The following is a 15,010-nucleotide window of genomic DNA, read 5'->3' as shown; positions in this document are numbered from 1 at the left end:
TTTTTTTGTCACATTTTTGTCATTTTTTTGGTCACATTTTTGTCATTTTTTCGTCAATTTTTTTAATCATTTTTAGTCATTTTTTTGTCATTTTTTTGTCAATTTCTTATGACATTTTTGCCATTTTTTCAGACTTTTTTTGTCACATTTTGTCACATTTTTGTCATTTTTTTGTCACATTTTTGTCATTTTGTGGTCATACCGCCTAGTGGTCACACCGCCTTTGCTCTGCCCAATCCCGTCAGACCTTGGAAGCTAAGCAGGGAAGGGCCTGGTCGGTACTTGGATGGGAGACCGTTTAGTAACACCAGGAAGCCTAGCGAATGTAGTGAGTGAGTGTGTGGTGGTGGTCGGAGGGGCCGATGGCGCAGACTGGTTGCCTCGCTTCCGTCAGTCTACCCCAGGGCAGCTGTGGCTACAATAGTAGCTTACCACCACCGAGTATGGAGTGAATGAATAGTGCAATGTAAAGCGTCTTTGAGTGTCCAGAAAAGCGCTATATAAAACCAATGCATCATTTTTATTATTATTATTTTTTTTTTTGTCACATTTTTGTCATTTTTTCGTCAATTTTTTTAATCATTTTTAGTCTTTTTTTTGTCTTTTTTTTCGTCAATTTCTTATGACATTTTTGCCATTTTTTCAGACTTTTTTTGTCACATTTTGTCACATTTTTGTCATTTTTTTGTCACATTTTTGTCATTTTTTTTGTCCCATTTTTGTCATTTTTTCGTCAATTTTTTTAATCATTTTTAGTCATTTTTTTGTCAATTACTTATGACATTTTTGCCATTTTTTCAGACTTTTTTTGTCACATTTTGTCACATTTTTGTCATTTTTTGGTCACATTTTTGTCTTTTTTTTTGTCACATTTTTGTCATTTTTTCGTCAATTTCTTGTGACATTTTTGCCATTTTTTCATACATTTTTCGTCACTTTTTTGTCAACGTTTTCTCACATTTCCATCATTGTTTTCGTCTCAGTTTTGTTGCTATTTTCACACCTTTTTTCCAGAAGCTTTTGGACCGGGGTAAAGCCAAACTGGAGAAAATGTGCTCGGTTCAGGTGGGAGTTCAATGAGTTAATGAAGTTAATGTCCCTGTTTTTCCCATGGTCTGACCCGGGTGGGGGTCACGATCCTAATTGACTGTTATAATGGGGGTCGCGGCTCTTAAAGGTTGAGAACCACTGTTTTAGACTACTTTAACAGGTAATTGATCCCTTATTTGCATAATGATGTTTCTGAAAATCATCTTGGGGGCCAGAGGTTCTGTGCTGGAGGGCCGGATTTGGCCCCCGGGCCTGACGTTGCCTCCCCCTGATGTAGACAGTAGCTGAACCACGTCGACGATCCCGTTGGAAAAGTCCGAGCCGCCGTGTCCAGATGAAACGTGTCCGTGAGGCGTTCAGGGACACGCCGCAGCCTTTAGAAAGCAAAAGATCAAGCAGGAGGAGGAGGAGTGGAGGGTTTGTATGGGGCATAAACAAAGTAAGAGTCCTTCGTGGCGGTAACGGCGCATCTGCTGCCATGGCGACCACGCCAATGTCACCGCTGCTTTTGTCAACATTCACCTGCTCAGTCCCAAACATGGGTGGCGATAAAGTGGACGGATCCTGCAGGGCTGAGGCTTAAAAATTTTGTTTGGGGGAGTGCGGTCGCCACGAGGAAGCACAACTGATTATAATTATTCCACTGTCCCATCACTGTGCACTTCAGTACCTCAATCTGCAGTATCAATCACACAAAAGTCATCCCCAAAGTGACCAGAGTACGTGACCCAAAGAGAAACGCTTTGGAGAGACAGTTTGAGGGCCACTCCCCCATAATGAGCCTTAACCTCTTACCATCCTAAGCCTAAACCGAATGCCTTCTCTCCTCTTTGCCTAAAGGCCAGAGTAACGCCTCATTTGAAAGCTAACACCCACAAAACTGGTCTTTTTCCTCACGTTGTTGCTGTGTTGTGTCACCTTTTTTATGTTTTTTTTGGTAATTTTTTTGTTGAATTTTTGTCACATTTTTGTCACTTTTTGGTTGAATTTTTGTCACATTTTTGTTGAATATTTGTCACATTTTGGTTGAATTTTTGTCACATTTTTCTTGAATTTTTGTCACATTTTTCTTGAATTTTTGTCACATTTGTGTTGAATTTGTGTTGAATTTTTGTCACATTTTTGTTGAATTTTTGTCACATTTTTGTTGAATTTTTGTTGATTTTTTGTCACATTTTTCTTGAATTTTTGTCACATTTTTGTTGATTTTTTGTCACATTTTTCTTGAATTTTTGTCACATTTTTGTTGAATTTTTGTCACATTTTGGTTGAATTTTTGTCACATTTTTGTTGAATTTTTGTCACATTTTTCTTGAATTTTTGTCACATTTGTGTTGAATTTGTGTTGAATTTTTGTTGAATTTTTGTTGAATTTTTGTTGATTTTTTGTCACATTTTTCTTGAATTTTTGTCACATTTTTGTTGAATTTTTGTCACATTTGTTGAATTTTTGTTGAATTTTTGTTGAATTTTTGTTGAATTTTTGTTGAATTTTTGTTGAATTTTTGTCACATTTTTGTTGAATTTTTGTCACTTTTTGGTTGAGTTTTTGTCACATTTTTGTTGAATTTTTGCTGAATTTTTGTTGAATTTTTGTCACATTTTTGTCACATTTTTGTCACTTTTTGGTTGAATTTTTGTCACATTTTTGTTGAATTTTTGTCACATTTGTTGAATTTTTGTCACATTTTTGTCACATTTTTGTCACATTTTGGTTGCGTTTACTTTTTTTGGTTTCTTCTCATTTTTTGCGGCTGTTTTGGTGCTTTTTTCCCCAAGAAGCTTTTTGATTAGGGTAAAGCCAAACTGGAGAAAATGGGATCCGTCCCCCCCCCCTTTAATGACGACATTGATTCTTTTTCGTTTCTTTCTGTAGTCTGCAGCAGTGTAAAATGTGCGTTAAAAAAGTTATTAGTTATATCTTCAATAAAGGTGTTCAAATCGTCTTCTGTACTGGTGGTTGGAGTCTCGAACGTTTCGCCTCTCATCCAAAAGGCTTCGTCATTGAAAACTGAAAACTAAAGTCAGCTCGCAGCCTAGATAAAGACCAAAAGGGGAGGAGTTGGGGTAGGCCCGGCTCCTCCCCAGAAACTACCGGTACCCTCCCTGTGCGTAAACACCTTTGAAGTTTGAGTCCCCCATTCCGGTTCATGGAATTAGTTAATTAGTTATAGTTACTCACTACTTGTTCCAAAAAGCAACTGAGTTAGTAACTGAATTACTCTATAACAAAAGTAACTCGTTACCAGGGAAAGTAACTATTTGCGTTACTGTTTAAAAAAAAAAAAGTTGCTATATGTCAAAGAATTTGGATTTTTTTGTTGTTGTTGCTGTTTTCACAAGTCACAAATTATTGAAAAAATAATAATCACGATTATTTTTGTCATAATTGAAATCACGATTATTCAAGCGATTAATTTGTTGCCTTTAAAAAAAAGTCTTTATTTTATTTATATATTTATTAATAAAAAAAACTGCTGAATATTTTCTGTTTTCTGAACAGTCATAAAAGTACAAATGATTTCAAGTTTGCCTCGATTAAGGAGAGGTCTCTGTTTCACACCTGCCCCCTGCTGGCCAGCCCTCACACCTGCGCAAGCAAACTGAGCAGCGCGGCCTGATGACATCATCACACAGCGCCGTTTGTTTTTATGTCAGGCAAAAGCACGAGCCGTGGCAGGTGAAAAGCGAAGGGAAAATAATCCCAACGCCAGGAAAAAATGCAAGTCTGCTTTGCCAGAAAAAACACATTTTTTTTTTACATTTTTTTTCCGATTATGCTTATTTTGTAATCGTTTCGTTTAGTTTCGTTTAGTAATCGAAATCATCATCAAATTTCGATTAATTGCACAGCCCTACTTGAAATGGTTAGAACAGACAGGTGTTCAAAGATGTTCATAGTAACCGAATGAACTGAATAAATAACGGATGATGCTTCGTGTTAGCATCGTGCTAATGCTAACGCTAGCTGGCAATAGCTACGGCTGCCGTTTTCCCCCCCGCTTCTACTGAACAATCTGCTGTGAATAAACATCCGTACACTGCAAAAAGTATTTAACTAGATCAGTATAAACATCTCAATTTGAGCATAATAATCCAAATGTTAGTTGTTTTGACGAGTTAAGAAGTTGTTGGGCATTTGTCTTAGATTATTTCACTTGTTCTGAGATGTTTCTGACTCGTTTCGATACATTTCGTCCTTATTTCAGGTCATTTTCTTTGCCAATGTGACAAAAATGTGACAAAAAAAAAGACAAAAAATTGATTAAAAAAAGACAAAAATGACAAAAAAATGACAAAAAAATGTGACAAAAAAATGACCAAAAATTGATTTTAAAAAAAGACAAAAAATGACAAAAAAAATGACAAAAAATGTGACCAAAAAATGACCAAAAATTGATTTTAAAAAAAGACAAAAAATGACAAAAAAAATGACAAAAATGTGACTAAAAATAACAAAAAAAAAATGACAAAAAATTGATTTAAAAAAAGACAAAAAATGACCAAAAAATGACAAAAAATAACAAAAAAATGACAAAAAGTGACAAAAAATGTGACAAAAAAATGACAAAAAATTGAATTAAAAAAATAAAAATTGTTCTCATCTCATTGGCAATTTGACTTTCTTATTTCAAGCGAGATTTACCTTAGAACTGGTCTGAAATGTCCTCAAACAAGCAAAATAAACTTGGTCCGATCAGGAAAAGTGTCTAAATGAGTGAAAACCGCTCAAAACAAGATACATTTCCTCAATTCAAGTCATTTAAGCCAATGCTTGATATTTACTTTTTGTAGTATATGGACCCGATTTAGACTTGACTTTATTTGTTTGTGATAAATAAGTTTATTTTTCGTCAGTGGAGTTTACGAAAGCCGTTTTATTGAGATTAAGCTAAATAACTTTGGAAAAAAGTGGAGGTGACGTCATTTCCTGTGGATGTCTGGAGCTGATACCATTATTTAATTACTTCTTCACATTATTTTACTTTCCTAATGCAACCGGACAAAACAAAGCTGCGAGATGCGACGACGGCGCTGTCAGAAAGTGTTATTAGACATGTTATTTTTTGTGTGGAATAACTTTAATTAAAGCGTTTTCAGTCGGAAGGAACAGCCTGCTATTTGCTCAACGTATGGACGCCTTCATCTCCATCACTCCATACACTAAATACTCCCATATCAACATCTGCGCGCTCCTAATCATCAAACGTCTCGTCGGAGAGCCTGGAAGCGCGTGCTCGCCCGCTCCCGTGCACGCCGCCGCCGCCGCCGCCGCCATCGCCATAGCGCCCGAGCAGGGGGATGGTTTCGTTATTACCGCCGAGAAGCAGGTTTGGAGTGGCATCTCCGCAGGACGCCCAGCTCCGCAAACAGATGTTGTTTTTATAAGGAAGGGAAGAGCACTGACACGCGTTTGACTGCGCAGAGTCGAACGGGGAAAGAGATTTGGTGTTTCGGAAAGAGTCAGAGCAAGACTTGTTTTGAGGCAAAGTACTTGGATGGAACACGCCGCGGCTTTTTTGACCCAGAACATTATTTCCATGTTGAGGCGAGACGCTGCAGGTGGAGCAAGAAAAAAATACATGTTGAGAACAGTATGTTTTCTGTACAATACTGATATACCGTAAATTCTCTAATACTGGCCTGTTTTCCATTAGCGGGCGGGTCTCTGACAGAGGCTGGGTCTCTGACAGAGGCCGGGTTCGCGGCTGGCAGAGGCAAATTAAAGCCAGTCTCTAAAACAGGCCGGGGCTTTTATTAGAAACTATAGCAGTAGAAATATTCCCCATGTTAGGAATTTGTCTCATACTGGTGTAAATGAAAACTCACGTGCAGGAAGTAACAAACTGAACCCGGGCTGATGGGGGGGGACGCTGTGGAGGAGCTGATCCGAGCGTAACTTTGACACAGATTTAGACACTTTTCAAACCTCCTGTGACTGTATTTGGAAACAGGGCAACAAATGTTTATGACCCTCCAGGGTTTTAATAAAGTCTCCATCGCGTCTTCAAAGCACGTCCAGCTGCTCCGTGTGCAGGTCAGTCCCACGCCTCAAAATAACTCCTCCCATCAGCGCGAGTGTCTCGTCTTCTCTCGGGTCAGTCTCATGATCGATCACAAACACAAACGCTCCGTCTAAACTCGCCTTTTACACAAGATAACGACAAATAATCCGGTCCGCGGTAAAAACGAAACAGAAACCTGCAGTGACACTGATGTCAAAGCTCCGCTAACAGCAACGAAACACTTCCTGTTGTCCCGACAAAATAAAAGGCGTCAATGTTCCAGCCGCTGGGAGAGGCTTTGAAATGTTCATTAATAAATGAACCTCATATTTTAGGTGCAAATGGACACAAATCTCGTTTTTCTTCGTTTTCCTGGTCGTCCGTTTTGCTCAAATAGAAATAAAGGCCTGTCTCTAATTGTGGCCTGGTTCCAATAAAGGCCTGGTCCTGGATGCCCTCGAGTAAATAAAGGCCCCGGCCTATATTAGAGCATTTACGGTATTATAATATCATTGAAAATAAGACATTTCATGCATAAACTTCTCTCCTTCTGTGGTTCTCCCCAAGGTTTCTCTTTACTCCTGCCGGGTTTTTGAGTTTTTCCTCGCCGTGCTGGAAAGTCTAAGGACGGGGGACGCCCACGCCGCTACCTCCTATTGGACATTATATTTGCCTGGATTCACCTGAACTTTAAATTGTCATATTTATTGCTCTGTTTTATTGCCTTAATGTTCGGTGCAGCTGTGAGGCGACTCCTATTGTGACATTGGGCTATACAAAACCATTAAACTTAAACTCTTGAGCTGTTGTTGGCGGAAGATCGAGCCCAAAACATGTTCATATTAGTGGTGGGACTCGATTAAAATTAAATCAAGTTAAGTACAGGTCTGTAATTAATTAATCGTAATTAATCACATTATAATCTAAAACCAAAACTGAATTAGATTGAATAGATGGAGGCATGAGCTTAACTATATTTAGTGGTGTTAATCTGTTAAGCTATTTAATGAACAAATTGGTGCTAAGTGCTTTTATAGCTACTAAGCTTCGAGTGTTTTAGGAACTCTGATCATTCATGTCAGTTTTTATAGCGCCACGTTTTCCATTGTATAGTAAATGTCCGAATGTCCAGAGAGAAAAAAGTAGAGTAGAGTCAGAGCAGCTGAACTAAACACAACACGAATGAGTGAAAACGGCTTTTTTAAATCACGTGTTGCATATTTTTCATGAATGAAGTTCTTGAATATAAACGGTTACAGTGAAACGTTGCAAATGTCAGCGGCTCACCTTTACCTTGAGCTGTTAAAGGATCGATACCTTCCTCTCTCCAGCACAAAGGCAACAATCCAAGCAGTTTTCTTCATTCATGAATGATGAATAACATGAAATCAAACATATCGGATATTTCTTCATAAATATTCCACCGCCTCTTGAATTTGACCGGTCCTTGTCGCACAAATACATTGTTCCCGGAGTTTAGCGAACTTACAGCAGATGTAGCGTTCGGGACACTGGGCTCACTACTTTCTGCACCCACATTTCCTAGTTGTCCAGAGTGTTGCTGATTTCTGGAGATATTTTTTTTTTGTAATTCATGCAGTTCTTATGTTTGAAGAGTTTCGTGGCGCTAGGCTAGTGAAAGGCTAGCGCATGTCTATGGTATCAGCTAGCCTGCATTAAAAACAGGCTAGCTGATAGCCTGGTATACCCCCCCCCCCCCCCCCCTGCACACTGACCACCTGTAGTATCATGTATTGTAAATGTAGCATCTTTGCATTTTCCCAAGTCTGACCCATGTCTGGACTCACCTGGTGGCAGTGTGGGTTGGACTCCCGGCTGTAAGAATAGCCTCGCTCATTTTTGGCAACTGCAAAGACAAGAAAAAAACAAGTATCAACAACATGACCGTCCTGTCCTATGTTCATCCAGTTTTCGGATTTGGTGTTTTGTGCTGATGTTATTCGTGCTCGGCTCAAACTTTTAAAAGACTTGCAGCAAATCATTTACATTGTGACATGGGCAGAACAGTGCCACACCCATGTCTCACAGTGATGGACCACAGTCATTATTCATCATTCGCCCGCTGGTGTTGAAGCAGCAGCAGCCCTGGGGTAGACTGACTGACGTGAGGCGGCAAAACTGCGCCTTTGGCTCTTCCGACCATCGCCAGCCACTCACAATTTAATGTTGAACATCATCCTACATTTTTCGTAAAGAATATTCATAAAGTATTTAGGTTCACCATTTGAAATGATTACAAGTGCCTCCAGCCACATGTTCCCCAAACCCCTGGACAGGAAACACTGATTTACATCTTGGCGTCACAGCACCCAAAGGCGTCACCAACAGAGTCCGCTCCCCCACAGGCACAGCCCCCCTGCGCCAACTGGCACAAAGACCAAGGTCTGGGCTGAATTGGGCCACAATACATTGAATTCAAGACTGGAAAGGGATCAGGAATGCACCGAAACTCCTATATACACGTGTACTTCCTGTAATCCAGTTTCTGTGATCCACAGTTCCACAGTTCTACTTTATGGTCAAAAGAGTTTCTTTTTTTCTGAAAATCACTATGACCCATGTGACGATGCTGGGGTGGGTGAAATATAACTCATTTAACCAAGCTGGTTTTTGCACATCAGCCCTAAACGTGGAAGCTTTTTCAGAGCATTGTCGTCTCGCCTTTTTGCCCTTTTAAGGAACAGGCTTCGTAGGACGAGGTTGAGCAGCCAGGTAAGTTTCACAGACGACTCAGGACCTTTACTATGAATGAGGCTGAATGAAACACCGGCTATTTCTAATTATTAAATCTATGAATGAGTTCAGCACGTTCGGCTCAGTCCACGTGGACCGTTTTGGTACAATTGTGGCCCATTTACTTTAAGTTTAAGTTTTCGATTAATCGACAACTAATCCATCATTGAAATAGTTGTCAACTGTTTTAGTAATCGATTCATCGTTTTCTAGTAAACAGAGACTTAAAAAGAGCAAAAATGACATGAACAGTGGTTTATTTTTGATGGAAACCTACTTTGTTTTTCAAGTTTTTCTGTAGAGTTTTGTACATTGAAAATTTCACGTGGTTTTGTTTTTGTCGTGCTGTACTGTCATCGCTCCAATCTCTTGACACAGGGTTTGTTCTGTCTGACTCACTGAGCTAAAGCCTGGTTTAATTCTATTCAAATAGTTTGATGATCATGCACAACAACACTTTCTTTTTGTCTTAAACAGATCAGCATGTTTTATGTTCATTTTATTCCCTTGGCAATGGTGTGAGAGATGTCATTGCTAAATAAACGGAAATCAAACCTTTTCCTAACCTTCAAAACACCGACCCGTGTCCTCCAATTAGTTGAACCGAAGCGTCATAAGAGTTACTACACGAAGGTGATCCAAATGAGTCAAACATTTCAGTTTCATTTTGTCCGGTGGTCACGTGACCGTACCGCCGTGTCTTAAAATGATGTGAGAGATATTAATGAGGTTTCGTGTTGATTGTGAAAGCCAGTCATTCGCCCTCTGGCGTCCTGCACGTGTGCGATATCACCCACTGTTAACAATGACTTTCAACAGGCTTTTTGTGTGTGTGTGTTCTTGTACTTACGACATTGTGAGGACCGGTTTGAGTTTTGAACCAACAGAGGACATTTTTGAAAAGTGAGGACATTTTGGGTGGTCCTCACTCATTTTGAGGGACTGTTTTACGGTCAAGATGTCGTTTTAGGGCTAGGGTTAGAATTGGGTTAAGATTAGGGTTAGGATTAGGTTTGGGGGTTAGGGTCCGGGTAATACATTATGTCTATGAGTGTCCTCACTAAGATAGAAGTACAAAATTGTGTGTGTGTGTGTGTGTGTGTGTGTGTGTATGAGGACATTTTGGGTGGTCCTCACTTATTTGAGGGACTGTTTTACAGTCAAGATGTGGTTTTAGGGTGAGAATTGTTTTAAGATTAGGGTTAGGATAAGGATAAAGATTAGGGTTAGGGGTTGGTGTTTGGTGTTTGGGTAAAATTCGGTCTATGAGTGTCCTCACTAAGATAGTAGTACAAGATTGTGTGTGTGTGCGCATGTTTGTGTTCTTGTACTTACGACATTGTGAGGACCGGTTAGAGTTTTGAACCAACAGAGTGAGGACATTTTTGAAAAGTGAGGACATTTTGGTTGGTCCTCATTTATTTGAGGGACTGTTTTACAGTCAAGATATGGTTTTAGGGTTAGAATTGGGTTAGGATTAGGATAAAGATTAGGGTTAGGGGTTGGTGTTTAGGTAATACATTATGTCTATGACTGTCCTCACTAAGATAGAAGTACAAGATTGTGTGTGTGCGCGCGTGTGTGTTCTTGTACTTACGACATTTTGAGGACCGGTTTGAGTTTTTAACCAACAGACATTTTTTTAAAGTAAGGACATTTTGGTTGGTCCTCACTTATTTGAAGGACTGTTTTACGGTCAAGATGTGGTTTTAGGGTTAGAATTGGTTTAAGATTAGGGTTAGGATTAAGGTTAGGGTCTGGGTAATATACATTATGTCTACGAGTGTCCTCACTAAGATAGAAGTACAAGATTGTGTGCGTGCACGCATGTGTGGGTTTGTTGTTGTACTTACGACATTGTGAGGACCGGTTTGAGTTTTTAACCAACAAAGTGAGGACATTTTTGAAAAGTGAGGACATTTTGGGTGGTCCTCACTAATTTGAGGGACTGTTTTACGGTCAAGATGTGGCTTTAGGGTTAGGGTTAGAATTGTTTTAAGATTAGGGTTAGGATTAGGATAAAGATTAGGGTTAGGGGTTGCTGTTTGGGTAATACATTTTGTCTATGAGTGTCCTCACTAAGATAGAAGTACAAGATTGCGTGGGTGCGTGTGTTTGTGTGTTCTTGTACTTAAGACATTATGAGGACCGGTTTGAGTTTTTAGCCAACAGTGAGGACATTTTGGGTGGTCCTCACTTATTTGAAGGACTGTTTTGCGGTCAAGGTGTGGTTTTAGGATTAGGGTTAGGATTAGGGTCTGGTTGATACATTATGTCTATGAGTGTCCTCACTAAGATAGCAGTACAAGATTGTGTGTGTGTGTGCGTGTACTTACGACATTGTGAGGACCGGTTTGAGTTTTTAACCAACAGTGAGGACATTTTGGGTGATGCTCACTTTTTTGAAGGACTGTTTTACGATCAAGATGTGGTTTTAGGGTTAGGGTTAGAATTGGGTTAAGATTCGGGTTAGGATTAGGGGTTAGGTTCTGGGTAATACATTATGTCTATGACTGTCCTCACTAAGATAGAAGTACAAGATTGTGTTTGTGCGTGCGTGTGTGTGTGAAATGTCGATTTCCTATAGAAACCTGACTCTGACGTTTTTTTTTCCCTCTCCGTATAAACCCGCGTGATTCTGCCTGGTGCGCGGTATATAGCTGTTTTTGTTTTTAAAAGCCAGTGAAATACAAGAGCAAAGCTTACAAATCCCCACCACACACACATGCACGCACATACACACTCTCACACACACAGAGCGCTCCTAGAAAAGGCTGATAGCTAATTACAGACGCACACAAACGCACCGTGAGAGAGGCCCCGTTCGCCAGCTGCAGAGGCCTGGCACCGGGACAAGTCCGCTCTTTTACGGAGCGAACACACACACACACGGGCGCATACTAATGGTGCTCGGACAGGCCTCTCCATCAGGCGGATACGCAAAATCAAGCCTTTACATTCGTCTGTACCGGGGCTTTGGATTTAATTATTGGAATAGGGAAAGAAAATGTAAAAAAAGAAGCGCGGTTTGTGCAGTAATTTGAAAACCATTTAAGGCGAGGTGATATAACTAAATGTAATAATTATTGTCATTTTTCATACATAGATGGCCAAAATTTACAGTAATTTCAGCCACAAAATATAATAACAAGCTGGGATGTGCGGTTTTATGTTGTTTATCTGAGGTGATTTTGGATCTTGTTTGTGAATAAGCTGTGGAAAAAAGTCTGGATAAATTAAAATGTAGCATTGTTTTTTACAGTTTAAAATCAATGCAAATCAGACAGAGGGATTAAATATTTAAAGGAACATTCTTCCATACTGAGATATGTTCTTACCTGACTTTAGATGAGTTGATGTGTACCTGTCTGGTCTTTGTGCCCGTGGAAGAGCTTGGTCGCTTTTAAGTTAACCTCTTAACTCCCGCCTGAACCGAGATGACATGTGTACAAGAAATAGTACACTTGAATTAAGAAAAAACATCTATAACAATCTCAAATGTGTGTGTCTTCATTTAACCAGGATCTTTTTCCTCACGTTATCAGATTTTTTTTCCATCATTTTTTTGTTGAGTGTTCAACTAATTTTTGTAACTTTTTGTCATTTTTTCGTCCATTTTTTTTCTCACATTTTTGTCATTTTTTTTCTTTTTTTTGTCAAATTTTGATCACATTTTTGTCATTTTTTTTGTCACATTTTTGTCATTTTTTTGTCATTTTTTTGTCACATTTTTTTCCTCACATTTTTGTCTTTTTTTCCCTTTTTTTGTGTCAAATTTTGATCACATTTTTTGTCATTTTTTTGTCACTTTTTTCACAATTTTTTGTCTTTTTTTTGTCACATTTTTCTAATTTTTTTGTCATTTTTTTGTCAAATTTTTGTCATTTTTTCATCAATTTATCATTTTTTTGTCTTTTTTTGTCATATTTTTGTCATTTTTTCGTCAATTTTTTCGTCAATTTTTTCTTCAATTTTTTCGTCAATTTTTCATCAAATTTTTGTCTTTTTTTTGTCACATTTTTTTCATTTTTTTGTCAAATTGTTATCACATTTGTGTCACATTTTGGGGTTTTTTTGGTCATTTTTTGGTCATTTTTTGTCAATTTCTTGTGACATTTTTTGACATTTTTGCCACTTTTTCATCCATGTTTCGTCACTTTTTTGTCACATTTCCATCATTGTTTTCGTCTCAGTTTTGTTGCTATTTTCACAGCTTTTTTCCAGAAGCTTTAGGACTGGGGTAAAGCCAAACTGCAGAAAATATGCTCGGTTCAGGTGGGAGTCAAGGGGTTCCATGTTTGGAGCTATAGGAAAATACTGGGAGAATGCTAACAAATGCTAACAACATCTTTGGTCGTTTTGCGTGACTGAGGGCACGCACAAAGACCAGACAGGTACGCATCAACTCGTCTAAACTCAGGTAAGAACATATCTCAGTATGTAAAAATGGTGGCCTGTTCCTTTAGGAAAAGTCCTCCACGATAATGTTAGCTCCAAGACTGTAATGTTTAGAGTCGAGCTTCCACTCCTGGGAATGAAAACGGCCTCTAAAGTTTTGTAACGTCTGCATATTTCTCCTGTCTGCCAGAAAAAGAAATTACAGCGTCATGTCGGTTTCCTTTTGTGTTCCACATGTTACACCAAGTATAAGAATATTTATGAATGACGTTGCTTTTCTGACCCTGAAATTGAAAGTATTTTGCTATTGAGTATTCTGGGTCAAATCAAACCACGAACATGTACAGTGTATTTGCATTTGCTGACTGTCTGCTTTTGAAAATATGACTTATTTGGAGGGTTGACGTCAGTGCACAAGTATTATTTTATTTCAGTGAAGCAGCAATTTGAATGAAGAAATGTTGGGCAGAAAATCTATGTTTACTTGAATTTTTAAGCTGCCGACAGGAAGTGACATAGATACAGACGGCGTCTCTGGAATTGCCCATATATGGCCATGTTTGAAAACAGTTAAGGGGCAAAACAAATTGGAGAAAAATCTAAACTTTCTCTAATTATTCAAAAACTACTTTAACAAACGCTGAATTATGAATATAGTTTCTACTAAATAAAGAAACAAAGACATGGGGAGGAGCAAAGTGGTTCAACTGCCCATAAATACATGAATAACGGAGAATGCTAACATGATGCTACATGTTAGCATCGGGCTAATGCTAACGGTTAGCTAGCGCTTGCTACAACTGCTGTTTTTTCACTTCTACTGAACAATCTGCTGTGAGAAAACATCCATATGGGCCCGATTAACCATATATATTTATTGAATTTACAGTTAAAATCACATTGGTCACTCACACTTTGTTCATTCATACCCTTAACTGCACTCATCCACTCACTCGTTCACTCTGTCACGCACACATGCACACTTGAGGAGAGAGGGGCAATCGAGACATTACATTATTTGAGAGGATACTCGGATATTGTATATATCCATCCTCACGATCTGCAGAAGATCCAGTCCATAACAAGATGGATGAATATTGCTCGGCATCAAGGGAGCCCAGGAAGCAATCGCTGGATCACTTCCTGGGGACCCCTCAGCCGTTCACACGGAGGCACTAAAAAAGGAAAGTTTAAAAAACAAAACAAAAAAAAATCTGAAACCATCATCAGACATACATAGAGACAGATACGTGTAAACATGATAAGGAAACATTATAGTAAAAAAAATGATTAAAAAAAAAATATAAATAAAAAAAAATAAAAAAATAAAATAAAAATTATATGTAGAAAAATAGATATTGGAGAGAGGAAAAATAATAATAAAATAAAATAAAAATAAAAAATAAAAAATGCCAACAAGTTAGGATTCAATATATTTCAATAAAGGATTCCAGGTTATTTCCCATTTGTTCATATTTGTAGAGTTTATGAATCTTATTTTTTCAAGAGTCATTACGTTCACAAGTTCATTTAGCCAGTTCCTGAAGTTCGGTGCAGATGAGGTTTTCCACTCTTTGAGAAGGAGTCTTTTGGCCAAGATTTGGGACCCGATTTACAATGGACTTTATTTGTATGAGATAAATAAGTTCATATTCCACCAGAAAACGGCTAAAAAGAGTGGACAATTGTGTTTCTCTAAAGATTCTATTTTCCCCCTCGGCGAAGCCACGCCCCCTTCTATGACGAGATGCCGTTTGTATCTATGGGAGTAAAAGTATATCCATCACAAAAATGGCCAAACT

The 15,010-nt window shown here is 38.6% G+C and overlaps 1 protein-coding gene across 3 annotated transcripts in view; it reads right to left on the bottom strand.

Moving 5' to 3' along the window:
- Positions 1-15,010, bottom strand: part of tcf4 (transcription factor 4) — a 207,657-nt gene that overhangs the window by 123,246 nt on the left and 69,401 nt on the right. For all 3 annotated transcript variants that reach the window (XM_079581248.1, XM_079581249.1, XM_079581247.1), the window contains exon 5: positions 7,865-7,923. In XM_079581248.1, coding sequence (XP_079437374.1) covers positions 7,865-7,923 — 59 coding nt within the window. The remainder of the gene's footprint in view (positions 1-7,864; positions 7,924-15,010) is intronic.

The sequence above is a fragment of the Gobius niger genome, assembly GCF_951799975.1.
Source record: "Gobius niger genome assembly, chromosome: 22".
NCBI classification, from domain to species: Eukaryota; Metazoa; Chordata; class Actinopteri; order Gobiiformes; family Gobiidae; genus Gobius; species Gobius niger.
This window is presented reverse-complemented; position numbering and strand designations above follow the sequence as displayed.